The sequence below is a fragment of the Aspergillus oryzae genome, chromosome 2 (assembly GCF_000184455.2).
Source record: "Aspergillus oryzae RIB40 DNA, chromosome 2".
In the NCBI taxonomy this organism is placed as follows: domain Eukaryota; kingdom Fungi; phylum Ascomycota; class Eurotiomycetes; order Eurotiales; family Aspergillaceae; genus Aspergillus; species Aspergillus oryzae.
In genome coordinates this window covers 1,583,259-1,606,388 of record NC_036436.1, presented here as the reverse complement: position 1 = coordinate 1,606,388, position 23,130 = coordinate 1,583,259, and the positions used below count along the sequence as shown (strand labels likewise).

The following is a 23,130-nucleotide window of genomic DNA, read 5'->3' as shown; positions in this document are numbered from 1 at the left end:
TCAATCGCAAGACATGATGTCATGGGACGCGCTATCCCCTTTTCAGCAGATGCGTTGTTGTATCGCGAGTTGAAGTGGAGACTGCAAGAGGCAATCGTTATGGCGCTCCCAATTTCTTAACCTGTCTTGGCAAATTGCGACTAACGTGCTCTGGAGGGAGTCTGGAACAGTCGCTTTGCAAGCGGCGAGACTCCCTATTCTAGCTGAAAACGTGTCAAGCGTCTCCTGGAAGCTTATCATCGAGCACCACAATCATATCTTGTCCCTTGTGAGCTTCGCAACTCATATGTGCTTGAAGCTTATCGAGTGGGTATTAGATGGTAGCTTGAGTCGCACATGGATTTTCTGTGCAACAGCCGTACAGTGGGGAACGAGGCCACATGAGACCAGGAGAACGGGCCGCGGGATACTGTGCTTAAATTTGCTATCCGGATCCCGTACCCTAGGTACTCGGGCCTTGAGATGCCAATCATTGGTTGTTTGCCATAGTTACTAGCAAATGAGATGTGTTTCGTCTCGTCATCTTTCATAAGGGATCAACCGGAAGTTTTTGTTGGTGGGGAACCGTCACTGCCAAAGTGACGATTGCTTTGGGCCCATTTATAAACCCTAAAGACATGCTTGGTACCTTATTCATCCCTCACTGATCCTTGCAAGACTCTAATTGCAATAGTAATAAGATCAAAAATTTGAACCAAAATCATTAACTGCCGTTTATACTCGAAATCAGACGTAGTGGTCATCCTTTCGGCTTTTTACTCAAACCATCGAAACTTCCGACAACCCATCGATCAGGGGTATGATCTCTATTTTAAATGGCACACTGGAGTCTTTGCGGCTACATGAGCCTTTATTGATAGATTCTTCAACAACAGTAGATCGAGTCGGGAAGAGTTATTATTATTCCTTCAGGTCGGTGCAATGAGATTAATGATGCTGATAGAGTGTTGGAGAAGCTCCTTGCAGGAAGATCAACCACAAGGATTGTTGTGAGTTATGTCTCGGAGAAGCTTTGAAATAATGTGCTTTAGGATTCATTGTTACCAAGTTAGTTCTATATAGTAACAGATTTCTTGGGTTCAAGATTCGCCTATCTTGCTTCAAGAGCAGGGTTTTTAGACGAGTGACGGGAACTAATGGCTTCTTTTACAAGCCAGTAATTGGCGGTTTAACAGCCTAGAAAGGCTATTGCAACAATTATGTACAGGATAATGGAAAAAGGCGCTCAAATTTGAACGTAACGGTCGCAATCATAGTGCAATCCGCATTGATTTGCTTTCGTGTGAGGTTGTCATACTCTTAGTTCCGCTTCAGGAAAGTCAGTGCTCCAAGGGCGATTCCATCAATTGCAGTACCAAGAGTCGGTTGGATCACTGGAGCGAAGAACGGGGAGTGATTACTGGGTAGCTGATCAGTGGTACCCTGCTTCACGGCATCATCCCATGTCTCAGGGTCGACTCCACCATACGTCCACATCACATACGGTGCTCCTACCGCCGTCGCAAGAAGGGAGAAATCTTCACTTGCAGTCGCTGGCTCCGATTCAACCAAGTTTTCTCCGAAATATGATCCAAATGTTTTTTGGAGAGCCTTGACTGTAGCCTCATCGTTGATAGTCGCGGGAGCAGAAAGTATCTGCTTAACAAGAGGTTTCTCGGCGACACCTCCTGCTAGACACTCTGCCTCGATGATTCTCTTCACGGAAGATATAACACGCTCGCGGACCTTGGGGTCGTATGTCCGAACATTAAGCTTGAGATCCAGCTGATCGGGGATAATGTTCGCTACATGACCAGCTTGGATGCTCCCAACACTGACAACAGCCAGTTCGCCCGGCATCACTTCGCGGCTGACGATACTTTGCAGGCGCGTCACAATTGTTGCGCCGATAACAATGGGATCGATGCAAGTCTGAGGAGCCGAGCCGTGTCCACCGCGCCCATAGATGCGCACATCGAAGGAATCAGCAGCCGTGAGCAGCCGACCCGAACGGATACTGACTGTGCCCGTTTTCATTTTCATAACGTGCTGCGACAGGACAACGTCTGGCTTGGGGATCTTCTCGTACAGCCCGTCTTCGATCATCGCTTTGGCGCCGGACAGTAGCTCCTCCGCTGGTTGGAAAATACAGATCAAGGTACCAGACCAGTGATCCCGGGCGGAATTTAAAAGCTCAGCACTCGCCATGAGACTTGTGACGTGCGTATCGTGACCACAGGCATGCATTGCCGGTCTTTTCACTCCGTCTTTGTCTTTAACGATTTTGTCGCTAGCGTACGGCAAACCAGTCTTTTCCTCTAAAGGTAGCGCATCCATGTCGGCTCGCAGGAGAACGGTTGGCCCATCGCCGTTACGGAGAATACCGGCAACTCCATATCCACCGATGTGCGTGTGAACCTCAAAGCCCAACTTTTTGAGATGATCTGCGGCGATAGCTGATGTGTTCTCTTCTTGGAAGGCTAGCTCGGGGGAGCTGTGCAACTGACGATAGACCTCTTCAAACGGCTTCAAGTCTGGTCGGTATTTCTCGATAAGGGCCTTTAGGCCATCACCTGATAAAGATATTAGCATCGAACCCAGTCACAATATAATCCGGAACGAACGGATCTACTTGGGCTCTCACCTCTTACTTGCATGATTATGGGAATGGGTTAACTGGGGGCGAGTGAAAAGAGCAAAATAAAGACAGAAGTCACATTGCGAGAGCATGTGCGGGGTTGAATTCGGACACTTCTTATTTATGAATGACATGCAGGATCGTAGATCGGTAGTAAGAGAGCAAGGCGGGGAGAAGCGTCGGGAACCGATAAGTTCCCCAGAGTCCCCACAGTGTCGGCAAAGGGCCCAGTGGTGATGAACGACTCGGCAAGCTGCGGTTTATCTGTTGGTTGATTAGACGAGATAGAAACGGACAATTCTCGGGGAATACGAGACAGCCGATAATCAATTGCGGTTGGACAATTGGTTGCACTGGTCAGATATGATCTATCGCATGAGTTCATAGGGGGTTACATACTACTACATACTCCCGAATCCCGATAATAGCACAAATTCATCAGCGTAAAGAGGTCGACCCAATGCTCAAATATTCTATGAATAATAGTTCTCTACATAGTTATTGTTTTATTTTAGGTAATTGTACATTCTTACCATTCACCACGTTATTTTTGTAGTATAACTACATGGTATAGTTGACTGGCAGTTAATTCCACCAGACCAATTTTGTATCGAAATCATTCCATCATGCATTTGGCTTAACTTCACCTTCCGAGTATGAATTTGGGAATATTTCTCGCTAGTACATAACCAGACTATATCGATTCATTGCATAGACTAATTGATTCTATTGAACATTCCCTGCTAAGATGCAACCAGTGGGAATCATTCCGCTACTCAGCCAGTTTCACAAGACAGGGATTCCTGGTTTAAGGTTCCGGGGCTTTGATAGTTTGTCGGATTCTCTTTGTGAGCGATCATTAAGTATTTCTTCAATGAGTAGAGTAGGCTTTGGCTAGAGCTCGGTTCTAGGGATCAAAGTTTGTTGAGTGCATATCCACAATTACTCCCTTTGGGGTAACCACAGGATTCATCAATATCTGGGGTAGTCAGGTACCATTTGTAGATCCGTGCATTAGAACACACCAATTCACAAACAAAAGAGAGTTTGATGTGCACGTCCTTTGGGGTGATTAACTCTCAAATTAACTATTTGGCAAAAGTACATAGACATGACTAAAAAGTATATCTATGTAAGTAGAATGTTTATTAACTTGCCCTAGAGAGCTAATCAATATAAATAGCTGACTATCTCCTCCTTTCTCTAAGCTGAAAATCCCTCCCGATATCCTCATATTACCAAACACTTGAAGCACTATCACCGCATAACTAATCAAGGACATTGGTCTCGGCACAATGAATCTGTTCAGCATCCTCACCCTTTCTGCCCTTCTCGGCATGGCCAACGCAGTAGCTGTCACCCGGGATACCAGCTCTGCTACTCCCAAGGAGTTCAGAGTCCTCAACAGATGTCATAACATCTGCACCGGACACAACGACTGCCCAGAGAGCTGTCCCTGTGACATGCACAACATATGTGCCCCTAAATGTACATCCAAAAGTCTCACCCCAACTATGCAAACGGACCACCGGAACACTAACATAAACAATCAAAATAAGAACCGCTACGCGCAACTAAAGCCTGCTCCGTCATACTTCTTTGTCAAAGCTCAAATGGTCCGGTTACCCCCAAATTTGCAAACAAGGGTGTCCCTAGTACTGATAAAATGATAGACTGCCCTCGAGTCAGCACTCCGACTTATACTGATACTTCTTCTGAAAACACTGGACTGGATTCATCGAAATATCACCGATGACCCGGATAATGCTGTCTGGTTGGCGACGGTTGCTTCTACCTGGCTTTGGCTAGAACCTGCCTTGATGGTCATGGTCGCTTGGATGGGCGGTTTGTACTGGCTTTAGTTTACATCAGGTAGTTAGTTTATTGGGTCTACTTTATTATTGTGCGTAGTGATAATAGGACAGACAATGGTACCGCATTAAACATTTGCTAAGTTGGCTTGTTTTGTTACTCATTATGCGATTAGTCTCTGACGAAGTTCCAAGTGAATTGTGAAAATGTCGTTAATCTCAGTGTAATCATTTTGCTGCATATCTTAAGCATGTTGGAGCTTGGTTTATCTGCTGTTCAAGACACAATGTGAAATAATACATTGATGATTATAAAATATATTTCGGATACAAGTTCTTGCCATGTATGAGTTCACGCCATAACACGCCCACATTACAAGTTACTGACGAGGGAATACCTGATGAGCCGCTACCACAACTAGGCAAATGTACTACAAAAGCATATTTTGCCTACATTACAGGCTTATCCGATCAAGGTGGCCTACAAAGTATACTGATGCAGTAGCCTAGGTTTTTGTAGCCGCATGTGGATCCTATCCGAAGTGGAGCCCGCGTGGCGAGGGTCATCCGTCCGATAGTGAACCACCAAAAAATTTTCAACCGCGCTCTTCGCAAGAGCAAAAAGTTAAGCCGAACGCGGGGGTCGAACCCGCAACCTTGAGATACCGTGATGACTAAGAGTCTCACGCTCTACCGATTGAGCTAGCCCGGCTTCAGTTGTTGAAGAAGTGAAGTAGTTCAAATTATATCGTGATGAAAGGTGTTGACTGGTGTTCTGTCCCGTGTAGATAGTCAGCGATCCATTTCCCCCAGCCAGCTTGGAGCTGCCGCCGGCTTGGAGCTGATGCCGGCTGCAGCGGCTCATCCAAGGAGTGGCAAAGGGTGAAATAGGGTGTTGGAGACTTCAGCGAGCTAGGCCCTGCAGCCTAGTTGTCCTAACATCAACGTTCCTAGAGGAAGATGCTATTGGTCTGATCGTCCTTTACCCCTGGTCGGCCAGACAGGTCAATGCCAATGCAGGACAGAGTGGTCACAATGCGACAGGCAGCAGTGCTCATCCTCCGAATTCGACCCCTCCCTCCAAGGGGAAGCACGGGTTACGCGCTCGTGCCGCTGGTCATAAGGCTCCCATGGCTCTCGAGACGCTAGCCAAGGCAGAATTCAACAGTTTTGTTGTAAGTCACGATATATTCTATTTTGGTCACCGCGATAAGTACTGGGGATCGTGGACCAGAAAACTGCCGCTGGGAAAGTGCGACGCCAGGTTGATAGGGTGAAACAGACTCAACAGCCCAGACATCGTTGCGCGCGTCAAATTGAAATTCAATTCTGTAGCTTTGGCCCTTTGTTGATCAGTAGAAGTAGACAAGTGCATTCATTTTCGGAAGATTATCCATGCAGAGTGAGCATCTGACATTGCGTGCGGCCGAATATGGCGCTTAACCGTAATAGTGGGAGACGAAACGAAGCAACGATAGCCAGTGGCATCTGTGGCTGTGGCTGAGCCGTATTCCAAGGTATCTGTTTGGAAGACTGAGGCTGAGACCCCTGAAACCCGAACAGGTCTAGCGACCCCTTATCAATATGGTCCCGGTGATCGCATCCATCGTTCGTGTTAGCAACTTAGCACGTAAAATCCCGACTTATTCTTAGAACAAAAGTGAGACGAACCAAAATAGACGAGGTGAGGTATCATGGAGTTCCAGGATATTGTAGGTTACCAACAGAATGGTTCCAAACGATTTACTGTCTCAGAAAAGATCCGCGATTGTGGTCAGCGGCTGCGAAGCAAATGAGCGTAGAGGGACAGTTCGGCGGTTGCTGTTGCTTACCCCACGGAGTAGAAGAGCGTTATCAACCAACGATTATGATAAAGTTAATGGCATGCAGATGCAGGAAATATGCAATGGCTCAGGGCTGCATCTCCAGGGGTGGTAACGCAGCGAATTCTTTCGGTATTACAGAAGAGTAATACGGACGCTGTGATGGTGGTGGCAGTTGGGGGGAAATTGACGTCGTGAGTGCGGCGCAGGCAGAGAGGGAACACGAGAAGGTCAAGCCACTCAAGCCACAGTAATCCTTGTCAAAAAGGAGTCAGTCCGTCTGCTATCGTCATTGTTTCTCCGAAAGACAAGCAACGATGACTCGAAGTGTCCCCCGACACCTCAATCGGGTAAGCGACGGGTGGTTTGGAGGGGATCTAGACAGGTACCTAGCCCCAAGTGTACTAGTAGTTGTGATGGTGTGGAGCCAGGCAGAATGCGGGTGAAAGAAGAGTTGACCGACTTGTTCATACGGACAGTCCAATCAGATGGCCTAGAGCCTCTGCAATTCTCGCGATCAACCGGTATGGTCATGGAGGGAAAGCACTGCCTGCGCGCACCAGCCACAGGTCCCCCGCCAGTGAGAATGCTTTGTTTGAGCCTTAGGAACCACTCTCGTGCATCGTTCAAGGTTAGCGTCGAGTCACCCGCCCTTTGGACCCTAAGTTACTGTATCACTGAAGAAATTCAAAACAACTTTCTTTCACATCATCTGCCAGGCTACCATCCACACTTTGATTTAATTTCGTATTGTATTGAATTTCATGTTAGAACATGATTACTATTATTTTGTATTTTTATTTATTTTATTTTGATCTCCCACCCTAGTCTTCTTGTGATCAGTGCGGTCATAGCGCAGACCCATCCTGGCTACTAGAGGTATTGCTTTAGGTTGTATGCTTTTGAGCGTGGATGTCTCCTTCAAGTCCTTAGTATATAATCTTGCTCACCCCCCACCGTTAATGATCCTCTTATCCACTTTTACATCTACACAGTTCTCCAGTATAATTCCTGCTGCCTATACCTGGACACATTATAAACCCTTCTGTTGCCAAACCACCTCAATCTTCCTCTGCTACCACTCCCAATCAGTTCCGTAACTATACCGTCAAACTCCGTCACGCTGTCTCCCCGAAGATCTTCTCGTTTCCTCACATTGCCTCGTCTCTTCCCCATACGAGATACGATTGTCCACCAGCAAACTCCAGGTAGAAGACGGTCATTGCGACGTTCTTCCACGATGCCTGCCCCAGTCGAAGTCGTCGATCCCGTCTTGCCCGTCCGCGATCTCGAGGCTGACGAGGAATACGTGATGGTCGCCTTTGAGCGTCATGCGAGCCACTGCACTCGATGCGCAGATCCCCTCAGAGCGCGCAAAGATGACCGCTCTCTTTGTGAGCGTGGACACCAATACGCCGTCGACGTCGCCGACTACCTTTACAGCAAGAACGGAAAGTCATACTCGACCCTCGACCGTGAGCGCAACCAGCCTACTCTCGTCAAGATACCCCGCGACTGCCGGGCTGTCCGCGCACTGCTCCTCGCCATTGAAGATGGTATGCGCCTGAACCGCAAAGAACAGGGTGCTGTCCAGCCCCCTCGGTCACCGTCACCTATCATCACCTACGACCGAACCTACCCCGTTCCTCCCCGCCGATCGACAAGCCCACAACAGCAGCCTGTCTCATACACTGAAATCATTGAGCGCGAGCCCCGTGACGCGATGCGTCGTCGGGTCATCGTCTACTCCTCTCCTCGTAGCTCCCCTAGCCGGAGCTCTCCCAGCCGGGGATCGCTGTACGAGTCTGATGCGGCGGAGCGCAGACGTTTCAGGGAGTCCTCGCGGATCTACAGACCCACTGAATACCACCGTTGAGCGGTTCACCGTCCAGCTTCTGGTTTATCTTTTCAGTCTACCTCTATACGGACCATCATATAGCCGTGCTGCAGGCAGTGCTATTCGAACTCTGTCGTCTTTGCACACACACACACTCTCGACTCAGCCGGGCAGGGCCCAGCTCATGCGCGAATCCATAACACGCACAATGTGCCCATCCGACTCCAGTCTTAATTGGTACGGATGTTCGCGCCGATTGGCGTCTTCCGTGGGTTTTCTTCCCTCGCAGAGAATGGTTTCCTATGTGATTCAGCCATCTTACTTTGAAGACATTGCCTCTACGTAGTCCGAAAGGACACCTTTGCAAAAACCCAAAACAAACGGGGAAAATCCAAGAAAGTGAATAAAAAAAAGGTGGTGTTTACAACAAGTTGCAAGTATAGTTTGTTGGATTATTCGGTTGCTGTGATTGGAAGAGGATATGCATGCAGGGAGTGAGTCATGAGCTTTTACTTTCTGCGTACTGGAGGCTTCAGCCTATGATGTTGGATGGAGTTTACTAGTTGTCCTCCTCCGCACACCCTCAACAGTGCATGCCATTCATTGGAGGATCCTTTTTCCTATGTTTACTATGAATCTATGACTCGATGTAATTATGAAGATTGTGGAGAAAACATACACAAAAAAAGAAAAAAAAAATTCTTTCATAGAATGACCTTACTTTGTATGTAAACCATAAAGTAGATCCATTGTAGAAAGGAAGAGCTAAAATACATCTTCTGGACAACGTGATCGCATAGGAATGTTACTGACTCGTGAGTCACCTGTAATTACGAGTCCCAATACATTTACACATACGAGACAAGTTACAACCCCACCTTTAATAGCATCTCTTAATGCTGTTCCCTTGTACTAGTAGTGTATTTTCGACCTAATGCATCCTGCGCGTTATGGTTATATGAGTCAATCCTGGTCCTGGTAAGTTAATACTCTCCGTAGATCAAGTGGGTTATGGCGGTGCAGGACACAGAGTGTATACTCCTGGAAGATTACTCTATGGAATATCGGAAGTAGGTTAATTTGACCCACTAGTTTAAGAAGAAAATAGAACTATGAATATAACACTAAGATTAAAATTATAGACGAGAGACCATAATTACCAAGAAAGCTTAACAGATTGAATATGAATAGGCTGGAAACCAATCTAACTGCAACCTTGATTTAGAGGCGATATTTGTCTTTACATTGTGCAGCTTGAAGTTGTTGGATCTTAAGCGTTCAAAGAAATTCGTATAGAAGACATACAGATAGGATTGATTTTTGATCGAACAAAAAAATCGATACTATACGCATATGAATTCATTCAAGGGATAGCCATATGGTGAGTCGAATATCTATATGGGCTAGACCATGATTATTCCATCCTCCAGAACGTGCACTTGCCATGATAATCCTTAGTAGTGTTACAAGAGAAAAGTAGAGTATAGTGTATAAAAGCGTTTCTTTGTTAAACCTACTGCTACCCTTTACAAGATGAGAGAGTTCCCGCAAAGTTGACCTACAAAAACCAGGACCAGGAACACCGAGGTTCGTCTATATCAGAGTCAAATCTCCCAGTAGATAATTTTGATATCTTCCGACTAATTAGGTTTCTGTTTAAGGAACCAAACAGTGGAACGTCTCGCATTCACCGAACCCCCGTCAACCGTGGTAAGGCCGTGGAGAAGATTACCGCCCTACCATGTCAGGACGTTCCAGGCCTCCCCCTCATTCTGATTAACCTGATTTGTTCCTTGACGTAGAGTCTCGTGTGCTGGGTTCTGTTCCTGGTGGAGCTCCCTCGAGCTCATTTCTCCACTATCTCCAACGCCTTCTATACCAGGCTTGCCTTTCATTCGATCAACTATTGGAACTCCTCACCTATCTCCTATCACGGCTAGTACTCTGTTGAAGTCACATTATAGCGTCCTTCTTCTGTCTCTTCTGTCTACAGTGATGCGTTGAGCAGTCTTCGCTAAGAGAAAGCTTCAACTCCCCGTTGACCCCGTCTCTCAACATCACCCCCAAACATACAAAGAACACAAGTATACAAAGAACACCTCATCTCCATCCCTAGATACCCCTCATCAACCCCAAACAATGGCCGACAGATTCGAGCCCGACAAGCTCCACAGCGAGCTTAACGTCCTAGTGAACTACACCGACATCGAAAGAGATCTTGAGAAACGCTTCCGAACCTCCTACTCACCCTTCACCCCGGCCATCCACAGACGCTTCGGCGCAGAGGCAGTCGACCAGTCCTCTCCCATGTCTACAACTTCATACCTACTCAAAGCTCATCTCCCCACTGCAGCACCCGAGGAAGAACACCGTACCCACGGCGAAAACGCACAGTACAGCAGTGAAGAGGAGCCATCTCTCAAGGCATCCATGCTCCAGGGGATCGGAACCATCGAGAAGAAAGAGCAGGTATCCAAATGGCAAGGAAGTGTTGGGTTGGATCGCCCCATCTCGATGACTACCGGGAGGGTCTACGATAGAGAGCGTCTGAATGACCTGGGGGAGCCCGAGATAGCGACCGAGAAGGCGACTTCGCATAGTGGATCTGATGACGGGGAGTGGTTAGTCTTATGCTGTGTCCTCGGGCAACGGGCCTGTTTTCTAACAAACAAGGAACAGTATTCAGCCGACGGGAGAGATTGAGATGACCGACAATCCTACTACAGAGGCACACGAAGAGTGGTCGAACCATGCGACAGATGAGACGGCAGATGGTGAGAAGCCTGTTTTGTTTAAACGTGAGCGGAAGACCTCTCCAGAGTCTCCTGACGGTTTTGTCTTCAAGCGACGTCGTAGCGCTCGTATTGCTGCTTTGCTCGCTAATCCGGAGTAACAACTAACCACGTTAACCTGATGGTATGTGTGGGTTTTCTGCTATGATAATCCTGGTACTGAAGTATGTCTTTAGGAGGAATTGTACATGAGTGTGTTGGATGGTGTTGGACACCTGATGACCGTTCTACTTTCTTGCTTCTGAAGATACACGACGCATCTCGTCTAATTACTAATACCGGGCATTGGGTGATGGGTGTTAATTTGTATTGCAGGGAGCTATGCAGGGCATAATGGCTGAAAAGTTTGATATGTATTGACCAAGTGGAGTGGTGCTGTCAGCGAGATTCTTCTAGCTTCGATGATCATATCCCTTATATCATGGACTTGGGCTGGATCGGCTCATGAATAACAAGGAATCTAGTTTGATTACCGCTAGCCGCGATGATGGATAGCAGTAGTTAGACCACTGTCATTCACGATACACTCGTCGGAACCTATCTAGTTCTTCAACCTCTATCCGCAGAACTATACTAAACGACTGGTGCCTGGCCAGCATCAACTGCCATGCATAGTCCGGATCGACATCTTTTCACCAATTCATTAATATTTCAGTAAAAATAACCCAAGAAAAAAGCGTATCCCCTCAATGAAAACTGTGGCGGTGCACCCCCAGAACTTCGACATACACAAAAGTCGCCTGACAATCCCGCAAACCTAACCACCCACAAAAGCGATCATCATGATCTCCCATCTCCAGCAACAAGAAGCCATGAAAACAACGACAACAAAAAACCCTCCACACCTCAACAATAATAGAAAAACCCCCGACCAAATCGGAGGTCGACAAAGTTCCCAAAACCAAGAACACCAGCCCGTAGATCGTCTCGGTCCAACCCTCCCGTTCAGATGCGACCACATGACACTGGCTACTAAAATGTATTCGCCGCCCAAAAAACCCCCGGATAGGGGAGAAAAGGTGTATAAACACCCTCCATTAGGGAACCACACGGACACTTAACATGCATGAGAATAGTTCCCGCCGCGGATTAAGCCGGCACTAAAGCAGCTGGAGGGTATCCGCTAGCACGGTCCACAACTTGTTTTGTCGTCCGGGATTGATCATGGGACGGTTCGTTGCCGTTTTGAGTATACACCATGTTGTGGTCACCAGGTGTATGTGTATGTATCCATACAAAATCCGCCAGTATGGGGGGTTCTGACTCATGGCTGTGACATTGTCCTCCTGCTCGATATTCGAGGGCATGAACGCGCGGGCTGAGTACACGTGCTAAGGGTTGGAAGTCAGTTGCGAAGAAAGAAAGAAACGAGGAAGTAGAAGCAGAGATATAGGAGATTAGTCGGTCATATTGGATAGATGAAGCTTGAGAACATATGTAGATGTACTATGTCCTTAGTAGGGCAGCCCTGCGTCGACGATCGATCCAGTAGGTTTTACATATCTAGCATCCCAACGCAGCCACTAGCGATCTGCAGGTCAGGCGGCAGGAGAAATTTTCATAAAGCCAAATTCTGTTCGAGATAGAGTTAGTCTAAGCAGGCTATTCTTGGAGATGGTGATCTAGCAGGTATTGTATGTACTAGTCAGCCGTAATAGTAGTCTTGATTTTGGTATCATCATTGTAATAATATTTTCGTATGAATATATGTTTCGTCACGAGTATTATATACCCATAAATTCGAAAAATAAAAGGATGAATTGAGAATAAAAGATCGTTTAATGTCGCGAGGGTGTAGTGGTTCAATAACTTCGAACAGATACACAGTGAGTGCAGACGCTCTGTGGAAATCCCGAGACGAACCTGAACTGAGAAGTCCTTGATTGAATCCCATTGTCAATTAGCGACAGGGACGCAGACTATACTAGTAGTATTTCCCTAGAGGAAAAGAAAATAATCTCCAGGACGATTTGTAGTTCTTGGAGGAGAGGTCGCAATTACGATGCTCCAGAACAATGAAAGCCAAACAATGACCCACATTTTCAACCATACCACTTTCAGACATATAGGTCACGTGCAGCTATCGCGAATCCAAAGTTCTCCGCCGCATCTCCGATGATCTCGAATTCTTGAAATCAGGTGCCAAACACCCCAACGTTCCATTTTCCTTCAGTTAGAGCCGCCAAAATGGCCAAGAAAGGTAAGAACACATATGCCCTTCTCATTACACCATGGACTTAATGCGCTAGCAGCGCGCGCCGATGGTTTGTTCCTAGTCTTGTGCGGAGCTGACATCGATACCAACAGCCAAGTCTCGTACTGTCGCCGTTCGTCTCATCTCCATGGCCATGACTGGCTTTTACCGGACGATGATCAGACCTCGTACCCATCGCCCCTTGAGCATGCTCAAGTATGATCCCGTTGTGAAGAAGAAGGTGCTATTCCTAGAAGCGACAAAGGGCGGAAGAGCGAAATAATCATGTCCTTTCAACGCCTTCACACGATCTTCCGCGCATACGCAGCTGAGATAGAAATGATGACTGCTTCGACCTTCAGGCGGTGTCGGGCAGCAAAGTTTACGAGACAACCTTCACTGGGTACGGCCTACCGAGTTGTCGGATGTCACTCAGTCTGTTATCGAACGATAAACCATGTACATTAGACAACATCAGTGCGGATAATACTTGGAATTTTGTCATACTCCGGGATGTTGCCGTGCTGTATATCAATTTGGGTTTTGCATTCTGGCGTTTAAAGCAGTACAGTCTGGGTCAATAAATGTGTTCAATATACCATTCCTAGGATCCGACCATCTTTGCAACCACCTGTCTACCGAGATCTTTCACTCCTCGCACATTACCTTAGACAACTCAGTAACGATACCATGTGCAACCTATATTTATACATAATCAAGGAAGATGCCTGAGATTTACAAACTTCTCATATTTGTCTGTTGAACCGAGCGCTGTAGCGATCACCTGCTGAAGTTAGCGTATCTCACTAACCTTGTTGACTCGGACAGGTATTTACCTCTTGTTCTTCTTCCTCCACGAGCTGGCCACCTTTGATTATTGGAGCGGTTTCCATTCATAGAAGAATGTCGACTGCTACCAGACGCGAGACTCGTAGGACTTGTCTTACGCTCAAAGCATCTAGAATCAGCTCTTGTCAGGCGTCTCGGCTGGGGTGAGGTCGGGCCCCTAGCTCTTTTGTTGGCAGAGTCTGGCCTTTCAGCGCTATCGTGGTCCAAGGCTTTACTACTTAAAGGAGGCAAGTAATTCTGATGCGCGAACTGCTCTTGGCTGCGCACTTGAGGCGTCTGCCGATTCCTACTATAGGTTCTTCGGTTCATTCGACCAGGTAGCGGCATTTGCGATGTATCTTTCTGCTCGTGGCAGTTTTCAGAGTCTGAAGCCTTGCGCTTTTCCCTGCTTGTCGATGGAATGTCCGTTTCAAATGTGACTGCTTTTGGCGTTACCGCGGAAGTTTCCATATCTTCCGGGATGTGAGGAAGCTGGCTAGCTGGCTGGCTAGCACCAGAATGCTGATCCATTTTTCCTAATGGAGTGCTTTCACTCGACCGTTCTTTCGTATCCTCTGTTCTTGCAGCATCCTGTTTCTCAGCGGAGTTGGCTGCCACTTGACAGCTCCTATTTGAATTAGTCAGTATATCAGGTTTTTCAGTAACGATATTTTCCTCTGGTGTCGAAACTAGCATGGCTGCAAATTCGATCGGAACTTGGTCGGATACTGAACATGTTGGAGATAGCTGTCGAATGCTTGAAAATGGTACAATGCTGTTAGACTGCTGTGAGTCCGGGATGCATGGAAGTTTCACATCAGCCACCCTAGCTTTCAGACTCTCATTGGCTGGAGAGGAATAGACACTTCTCTGGAAACTCTGTGTTCGATAGATAAGTTCTGTGGTTTGGACAACGTCGTTTTCCAAAGCTCTACAGCTTTGTTGAGGCGTTGAGGCGATAGATGTATTAGCAGCATCAGCATTCCGGCAAATAAGGGCACCTTCATCCGTAGGCTCATTCAATGGAGTAGCTTCTAGGCTGTTCTTCACTCCTAATGGCTGTAGGAGCGCTATCAGCCTGTTCCAAGTCTCAGAGAAGGGTTCCTTGGGTGATAAAGCGTCCACCTGATCAAGTGATTCTTTAATCTTCTTTACCCAGTGTTCTGAATCTTGGACTCGCCGAAGCAGAGTGTGTATCTCGGATTTCGCCTTCGACTTTCCAGTCTCGAGGCTCAACCTGGCTGATGTTTCCACTGATAGCTCCTTTTGGATTCTTGTGCACTCTTCTTCCTTCACTAGGAGGTTTTTCTGAAGTATGTCAAATTTTTCTTGTGACAGCTTATATGAGGCACTGCTCTCTTCCTTGACCACGATGAGCTCCTTTTCAAGGCTTGCAGCTTTTTCGTTAGCTTCATGGAGCTGTCTTTGCATGCATGACTGCTGCGTTGCGATCGATGATTCCATTTCTCGAAGTCGGCTGACCTCTGCAGCTTGCTCCGCAAGTGAGTTCTCTTTCTCAATACACTTGCTTTCAAGGGCTTTTATCTGTTCATCTTTCGCTAACCCCTTCGGAGATCAGTAAAAACTTCATGCTGGGGTAGTCATGCGCCTACTAAACATTCTGCTTCACTCTGCTTCTTCGTATATGCTGTTTCACTCTCAACCTTTGTATCGTCAGCCAATATTCAGGTACTAGATAACGTCGTAGCGTACTAGTGCTTTTTGTGCCTCCATTAATTCATCTCGGACTTTTTCAATACTTTTGCAGAGTTCGCTCTTCTCTCTTAACAGTTCATGAATTTGTTGTTCATACTTGACTCTATATTGATCTCGAGAGATAACGCTGGCCCTATTAAGCTCTTCGCGGATTTTGGACTCTATGACCTTAATTTCGTCTTGGAGTGCGATTGCCTCTGATTCGAATTTGTTTGCGCGGCCTTCTGCTTCCTGACCTTTTGTAACGGCTTCGAGCAATGACAGCCTCATCTCTTCATTTTCAATCGCTCTGCTCCTGAGGCGTTCTTCGGCTGTTCTCAGCTCATCTGATAGTTGCTGTATCCTTAGTTCATGTTCAACTCTTTCTTTAAATTCAGCGGCTGTAGGTTCGGTTGTTTCTGGGGTTTGCAACTCAGATAGTCGGATTTCGAGCTGTCCCATTTGCCGAGCGAGGCTATTCTCTTTCTCCCGAGCGCCCTCCAAGAAGGAACCGAGCTTATCAATGCTTGGTGCACAAGCTTCAAGACTTTCTTGTAGAGTGGTACATGTGACTTCACTTGCGGAAAGCCGTTTGAGTAGAGCAGACTCACCTCCCACATTTTCCTCAACAGACCGAAGCTGCTCTGTTAGAAGCTGTGCCCTATCTTCATTCACTTTAAAGCTTCTTTCGATGACTGCTGCTAAGTCTTCCGTAAGAGATTTAATCCTGAATATAATTAGCCATATCCTTCCTCAGAAGGTACATCGAGCTATCAGTAACTTACTGAGACGAACACTCCTGAAAAGTCGCTTTACACTGCTCAAAGTCCATCTTTCCTTGGGCATGATTCTCACCCATGCGCCTAAATGACAAATGAAACTCTTCTAGTGTCTGCTTTATGATTGTTTGTGCAGATGTTTGAGATACGTCAACATGCTTTGCCACAGTCTCAAATCCTGAATCAAGCTTTCTTAGCATTTCGAGTTGGTCAGCCCTGATAAGGCCTATCCTTTTCGCCTGAAGACGTGAGTTGTCTTGTATATACGTCTCTAGCAAGGACGATCTTTTCTTTTCGTCGGATAAACGCTCCTGAACAGAGTGTGTCTTTTCCTCTGCATTTTTCAAAGCCTGCTTCATGGAGTTGATCAAAGTTTGTGATTCCACAAGACAACTTTGACTCTTCTCAACTGTACTGGAAGCATGGAACAACTGTTCCCTGGTATCAGCAATTGTGCCTTTTATTTCCGCTTTATCTCTATCTAGTGATGTTTTTGTCAGTTTGAGCTGAGTTGTTTCCACGCGAAGTGCTTTGTAACCAGAAGCCAGCTCGTTAAGGATGTATTTAAACTTCGCTATTTTCGCCTTCCAAGCCTCTACCTGAGTTTTGTACGCCTTGGACTCCGATGTCCTTTGCTGTAACTCATTACTGAAGACGTCGAGCTGGCTTCTCAAAGCATTATTCTCTTGCGTGAGCTCGGAAATATTGGCCTCTAACTGTTCTTTCTCATTGGAAGCGACGACGTCATTCTCTTCTCGGGCCTTGATCTTGACAAACAAGAGCTGGAATAGGTCCTCCTCAGACAGGTCTGCATTGCCGTTGCCAAAGGCGGGTTGTCTTGAGGTGATTCTTTTTCCACCTGATCGGCGGCGCTTCAATACTCTTGACCTGTTATTTGTAGGGGAAAGTGAAACGCTTCTCCCATCCTCGTGTGCTAGGCGCTCAGCAACACACGTCTTTGTCAACTTTGCTGTGCCCTGTCTGGGTGACTGTAGAAATCTGTCGTTGATCTTATTTTGTTCAGTGTCAGACTTTTGTATACTAAATGAATCCTCCTACCTTGTCTTTAACTAGGGCATTTGATCTTATAGCTGAAACCATCTCAGCGCATCCAGGCAAGTATAAGTGGCTGACGTACCTTGTGGCTCATTTTCCGGTGATAGAAGTTGTCCATTGGCAACGGACGGGAAAGTGGTAGTTCCTTCACATTGCGCTTGATTGTTTTCCGAGTGATGAACCTTGGAGGTGAGTGCATGGTCTAATCTCATGGCAGGTTTTGTTTTGCTATCCGCAGTCTCTAAATCTTGGGCTTCCGAAGATGAAGAAGAGGTCCTCGTAATCTGGCGACTGGAGCTGGTTTCCGTATCATTCGATCGAGAAGCAATGTGTCTAGATATTTCTTTTAGTAGAATTGACGCAAGTCATTGGGACATTTTCTTACTTTGATTGGTGATTATGAGTTGTACGATCGGGCTTTCTGGTTCCATTCTGCTCCGTTTGCATGATGCTATTGTTGTGAGGCGCAGGAACAGCTGAAGCTTGCTTGACTGGTGGATGAAGGGTAAATGCCTTTCCATGCTGTGCAGGTCTGGCAAAAGAGAAAGCTGTCAGGTCAATGCCGGAGCTCCGTGGGCGTTGTACAAGTGACGCCGCGGGTTGGTTGGGGTTGGCTGTTTGGTTTAATTTTGAACCCTTCCCCAGGACTGCGTTGAGAATAGGCGAGACAGGTTCAGTATTGGATCCCGCCATTTGTAGCAGAAGCATCTCTTCATCATCTCCAATCTCATTGGGTTCACTGTCTCTTTCTCTATCGGAAAGAGTCAAAGGGTCACCCACTAATGGGTCAGGGCTTTCGTTCCCCATGTTGATTTAGGCGGTACAGCATGTCCTAGACTGGGCAGACACAGTCGTATCCTTAGAAAATGATGCTGGTAATCAGGGACTCGGAAGTATCGTAAGTCTCAACCGCTTTTCTAGAGTGCGATTGCTGGTAATGTGGATCAAACTGGTCGGTGAAACACCCTGTGGTTATAGGAAAAAGAGAGTGGAGAGGAGTAATCTCGTCATGGAAGTCCCAGAAGACAGTTCCCGTGACGAGGAAATACTAGAATAGGCAGGGGTGGCTCTTTAGGAAGGAGCATATAGCAGCCTGAGGATCATGGCTTTCGGGAGTGACAAAAACCCTATTCTAGATGCATCCGTGTATCTCTCTACCACTACTAGTAATTCCTGTCGTATCTCTATACTCCTCGAGTATACGTTCGAAGACGATTAACTGCAGGTACTAGGAGGCTATTTATCATACCAAAAATATAATGAGTTTACTTCAATTCCTTAGCTTGCTCTTGAAATCCAACTTTCTATCCATGTTTGGGCTCAGATACATCGTAGCCTACATATACACCCTCTGGGTTTAGAACTGCTACTATTCAAATAATCCAGGTGCATGACAGATGCTTCCCACATATAGAGACAATCTAAAAGAGGAGTCAATTTTCCCGCTTCGAATTACGCACAGACGTGTGTGGCTGTTCCCTTCCATTTTGACTATAGCGATCATCCGCTATACAAACGCCAAAACGGTTTCTATGGCAAAACCCAAGCAACAAAGCGTTCGACTGCTCCCTGAACTGATTTGCTGGGAGCAATTGAAGTCAGCCTAGCAGAGAGTTTGAAATCACACTTCGCTTAAAATGAAACTCCGGCAAATCTGCGGTTTCCTCCTCCTGGCGCCTCGGGCGTATCTCTCATTGGTTGCGGCCTCGATGCTAAGGGCGGTTATCACCAGGATCAACATAACATCACATCCCCAGTCGTCTGTTGCGAACATGATTCGCTCCGTGAATCCAAATTTAGGTTCTTCAGCACAACTGTATAGACCACTTGATGAGGTAGAACACGCCTCCTCATCCTTCAATTCTTGGGACTGTTGCTGGTACCCTATCACAAGGTTGTACCTGTCATACAGCCTTTTACTTCGTATTCATGTAGCGCCCACGATGTTGTGCTTGAGCTTGCTATATAGACTGCTAATGACTTCACCGGTGTGTTTTCCACCTACTGTTTTTATCTATCTCTTGTATATACTTTCAAAATAAGGAAAAGCAACCCCGCACTCATAGATACAGCGCCAGACCTTGAAGATCCTATCAATTCTTCCCATTTCACTGGGTATCACCGACATGTCCTGGGGAACTGCCTACTCCTGCGTTATCATCGCTACTCTCACAGCGCAGTCAAGAGCGCAGGGACTAATAACCGATGTCGAAGGAGAAGATGGAAATGGATATGGTACAAAACCAGCCTCCAGGTCAATGTCAGCGGGGATGATCGTGCTATGCGTCGTAGCAGGAGTAGTGGTTCTCATCGGGAGTCTGTTTCCCAATTTCCCATCACTCTAATCCCAGCTCCATGCTACTTGGGTATGTCTACTGACTCTAGTCACTATACAGTCTTCACAACAAGTTTATTCCTCATTGCCAAAAAACGCCAATGGGCAATGCGCGAGGTCATTACACGATCTGCTCGACGAGCCACCCAGGCCATCAAGACACCCTTGTCAGCCAGATTTCCGAGATCACAGACCCCGCGAGGCATGGGTTCGGAGTTTTCTGCCAGTCGTGTCGAAGAAAGAAGCCAAAAGCTGAAGGTCAACCCAATGCACAACGATATAGAGAAGAATTCTCTAATTACGGAAACCGAAAAAGCTAGGAATGGGGGAAACGGTCGGGCGTGGGGGTCAGTGTTCTCCTCTCGTCATTCATAGATGACTGTCGGTTCACTTTCTTCTTTGTATGATTGGATTTGCTTGCAATATGTTCGTCGGTTTATAGCGATGACTTATGATTCATGTCTGGATTTAGGTGTGCTTGATGCATAGTATCGTGGACTTCTTTGTGCGTTGAATGTTTCGGGCTCTATTTCCTTTATTATTCTTAGATGTTGAGATTCAATCATTGATACCACCAGTCGAATTGAAAAAGCACCCATAAAAAGCAGTGGTCCGATAATAGAACAAGTTAGTCATAAAAATATCTACCTCCAAGAAGAACCTCGCTTCGCCAACCGATCTTCAACCCCAAGTCCTAATCCGACCTGACGAGCCAAGACATCTCAACCCTAACACCATAAAAAAATACGACAGCAAGGCCCACACCACGCGATCCTTCCCAACGAGCAGCAGCCCAAACCAGATCCGCTCTACCCTGGACACCTACTACCGATCTAAGAATGCCGCAGATCGAAAGGTGATTTCCCAAAAAGAGTGACATGCATTAGCCCGAGGCACTTGCTCACGTCGCATGGCTTACATTACATCTAATCGGCCTTTCCGAGTCGCTTTTCTTCAATTTCCCAAATCGCCACCCCAATTTACTCACGCGAAGGGTTTCCCGCACGTCGAGATTATACACGTACCCACAACATCCACTTCAATGCAACCTCTCCCAGCCGAAGCAATATACAACGCATGCTTATACGTTGTGGTATTCGCTTAATTGCCACCACATCTCGTTTACTCCGTATAGAATATTCGGAGAAACGGCGATCAGCATCTATTGCGTACAACGGCGTACATACTGGCCTGCCCGAGAACAGTCCAATTCAAGACTAGACGCCCTGTGTCAAGCATACCAAAGCAACATGCCATTCACCAGGAACCAGACTGCAGAGCCAGGGATCCTTCAAGATCGAATATAGATCAAGATCTCACCTAAGCACGAGCAACTCTCGACGTAGAATCAGCAACAGAAACTACCTGAGACAAGCCCAAGAAGCGGCCGGGGAGAATAAAAATTAATAATAAAAAAAAGAAGGGGAAATAAAAAGGAAGGGAAAATAAAAAGAGAAAAAGAAAAAGAAAAAAAGCGTAATCTGTCGAGATCCATATAATGTGGAGCTTTCCCGTCTGGATATGAACGCTGATTGTGTCAAGTTGCCGCAAATTTAAGTCTTTGGGTCATTAATATGCCCTGCCGCTGTCACGACCAAATCATGCAACTGGGATAGGCCACCCTGAGTCAGAGAAACCGATACGAGGCATATTTACCATGTGTCCATGAAAGCGAGCTCGTGCACATCTCCCGAGTCAGAGAGGGCTTCGATCGTGGGAGTCTGAGCTCGAACGGGAAGCATACCCGAATCTCACGATCGAGTTGAACAAGAGATCTAGATCGGTGTCCGTGTGTATGACTCGCATTTCTTCTGTACGATTCAAACTAGATCCAGCAGAAAGAAGCAAAGAAATAACCCCCCCCAAAAAAAAAAGGACCAACCCTACAAGACAGCTCGTGTCCCCCGTTACATACTTCCAACCCAGAATATCCCAAACTCGAATGGGCCCAACAATCCTTCTCGAAAAGCCCACCTTACGTTGAGCCTAAATTTCGGGAACCAGAAAAACGCTGACACGGACCCAAGTAGGCTAATAAAGGAACCAAGGGAATAAAAAGCGGATTCTAGACCAGGCGATCCGGTTCCATGGAAACCCCCGTTTCAGATATATCCCGTCGAAACACGGCATACCATTCAGCGCTGCTACAGCCTTCGCCTCAGATTCAACGGGTATTGGAAACTCCTGCAATCTCCGTTATAAACTCAATTTGAGTATAAAGGGTATATACATCGCCACGCCAGATTCTGCCCGTGCTGTTCGAATAACCTCACGTTTGTTTTAGCGACTATCCGGGATTTGCATGAAGAGCTGGCCTCTGATTTCTAGTCTCAACACACTTCCATCTCAATCCAGTAATGGTCCAACAGACATCATCCGCTACAACATCATCATCATCCAGCCAGAGTGCATACGAAGACCAGCCACACAAAATGTCCACCAGACCCGATACTTTCAGAGCCTCCCGCTCCATAAGCTATCCAACCGACAGACGAACAAAAACCAATCTACACATCCTAGTGGCCGAGGACGATCCCACAAATAGCACCATTCTGCGCAAGAGACTAGAAATGTCCGGACATACGGTCTATCTAACGAGGGATGGGAAAGAGTGTGCATCCGTGTTTCGAGAAAAGGCAAATTGTTTTGATGCGGTATTGATGGACCTACAAGTGAGCAACTCTTCACTCCTATATAACAGTGATCAATGGGGCTAATGTGAGTAAACAGATGCCAGTAGTTGACGGCTTGACCGCAACAAAGATGATTCGGGAAAGTGAACAATCCTCTGCCAGGGGCGGAGCACTTAAGAAGCGTGTCCCGATATTAGTTGTGTCTTCATCCTCGAAGGAGAAAGATCGACAAGTATACATCGATACTGGATTCGATGGGTGGATTATGAAGCCGGTTGGTTTGCATCGGATCGGTGATCTGTTGGATGGGGTCTACGAAAATGAACGTCGCAGCAACTATATCTACAGACCTGGGATGTGGGATGAAGGTGGCTGGTTTGAAGGATGATTGGCCGAATGAGGAGCTTGATGCTGCTATTTGGTTATCCCAGGGGCATTGATTGACTCCTGGGGTTATTGTCATGCCGTTACGATGAATGCTACTGTATAATATACTCTGTCTGAACACACTATATCCTGTTCATGAGTACACAAGAACTATTTATATAACTTGAAGACCCTATAAACAACCCCTTTAATCCTTTATTGCAGTATGAATAGGATATCAACATGTATATACAGCAGGAAGACCAAGAGCGACCCTGCAGATGTCCGATGAGCAAACTAAAATACAACCGTAGCCCACCACGCAAATGTATGCAACTTGAACCGAAACCAAAAATAGAAAATA

The 23,130-nt window shown here is 46.6% G+C and overlaps 4 protein-coding genes and 1 non-coding gene across 5 annotated transcripts; 2 read left to right on the top strand and 3 right to left on the bottom strand.

Annotated features, from left to right (window-relative positions):
* Nucleotides 1-1,299: 1,299 nt before the first annotated feature.
* AO090001000612 (putative zinc metallopeptidase) lies at nt 1,300-4,210 on the bottom strand (the record flags this gene model as incomplete). Its single annotated transcript, XM_023234629.1, has 2 exons — nt 1,300-2,552; nt 4,159-4,210. 2 exons carry the CDS (start codon nt 4,208-4,210, stop codon nt 1,300-1,302), a joined length of 1,305 nt encoding a protein of 434 aa, XP_023089736.1.
* An 846-nt stretch (nt 4,211-5,056) lies between these two features.
* On the bottom strand, nt 5,057-5,140 carry AO090001t00012. Its single transcript has one exon. It is a non-coding gene; the product is annotated as a tRNA-Lys (tRNA).
* Nucleotides 5,141-7,491: 2,351 nt separating this feature from the next.
* On the top strand, nt 7,492-8,820 carry AO090001000611 (uncharacterized protein; the record flags this gene model as incomplete). Its single annotated transcript, XM_023234628.1, has 3 exons — nt 7,492-7,807; nt 8,435-8,582; nt 8,652-8,820. The coding sequence occupies 3 exons, from the start codon at nt 7,492-7,494 to the stop codon at nt 8,818-8,820; spliced, it is 633 nt and encodes a 210-aa protein (XP_023089735.1).
* A 4,916-nt stretch (nt 8,821-13,736) lies between these two features.
* AO090001000608 (uncharacterized protein) lies at nt 13,737-18,239 on the bottom strand (the record flags this gene model as incomplete). The annotated part of the gene is made up of 5 exons (XM_023234627.1): nt 13,737-13,773; nt 13,886-15,468; nt 15,616-16,324; nt 16,383-17,375; nt 17,818-18,239. 5 exons carry the CDS (start codon nt 18,237-18,239, stop codon nt 13,737-13,739), a joined length of 3,744 nt encoding a protein of 1,247 aa, XP_023089734.1.
* Nucleotides 18,240-19,800: 1,561 nt separating this feature from the next.
* Nucleotides 19,801-20,281, top strand: AO090001000606 (uncharacterized protein; the record flags this gene model as incomplete). The annotated part of the gene is made up of 2 exons (XM_023234626.1): nt 19,801-20,114; nt 20,257-20,281. The coding sequence occupies 2 exons, from the start codon at nt 19,801-19,803 to the stop codon at nt 20,279-20,281; spliced, it is 339 nt and encodes a 112-aa protein (XP_023089733.1).
* Nucleotides 20,282-23,130: the final 2,849 nt, after the last annotated feature.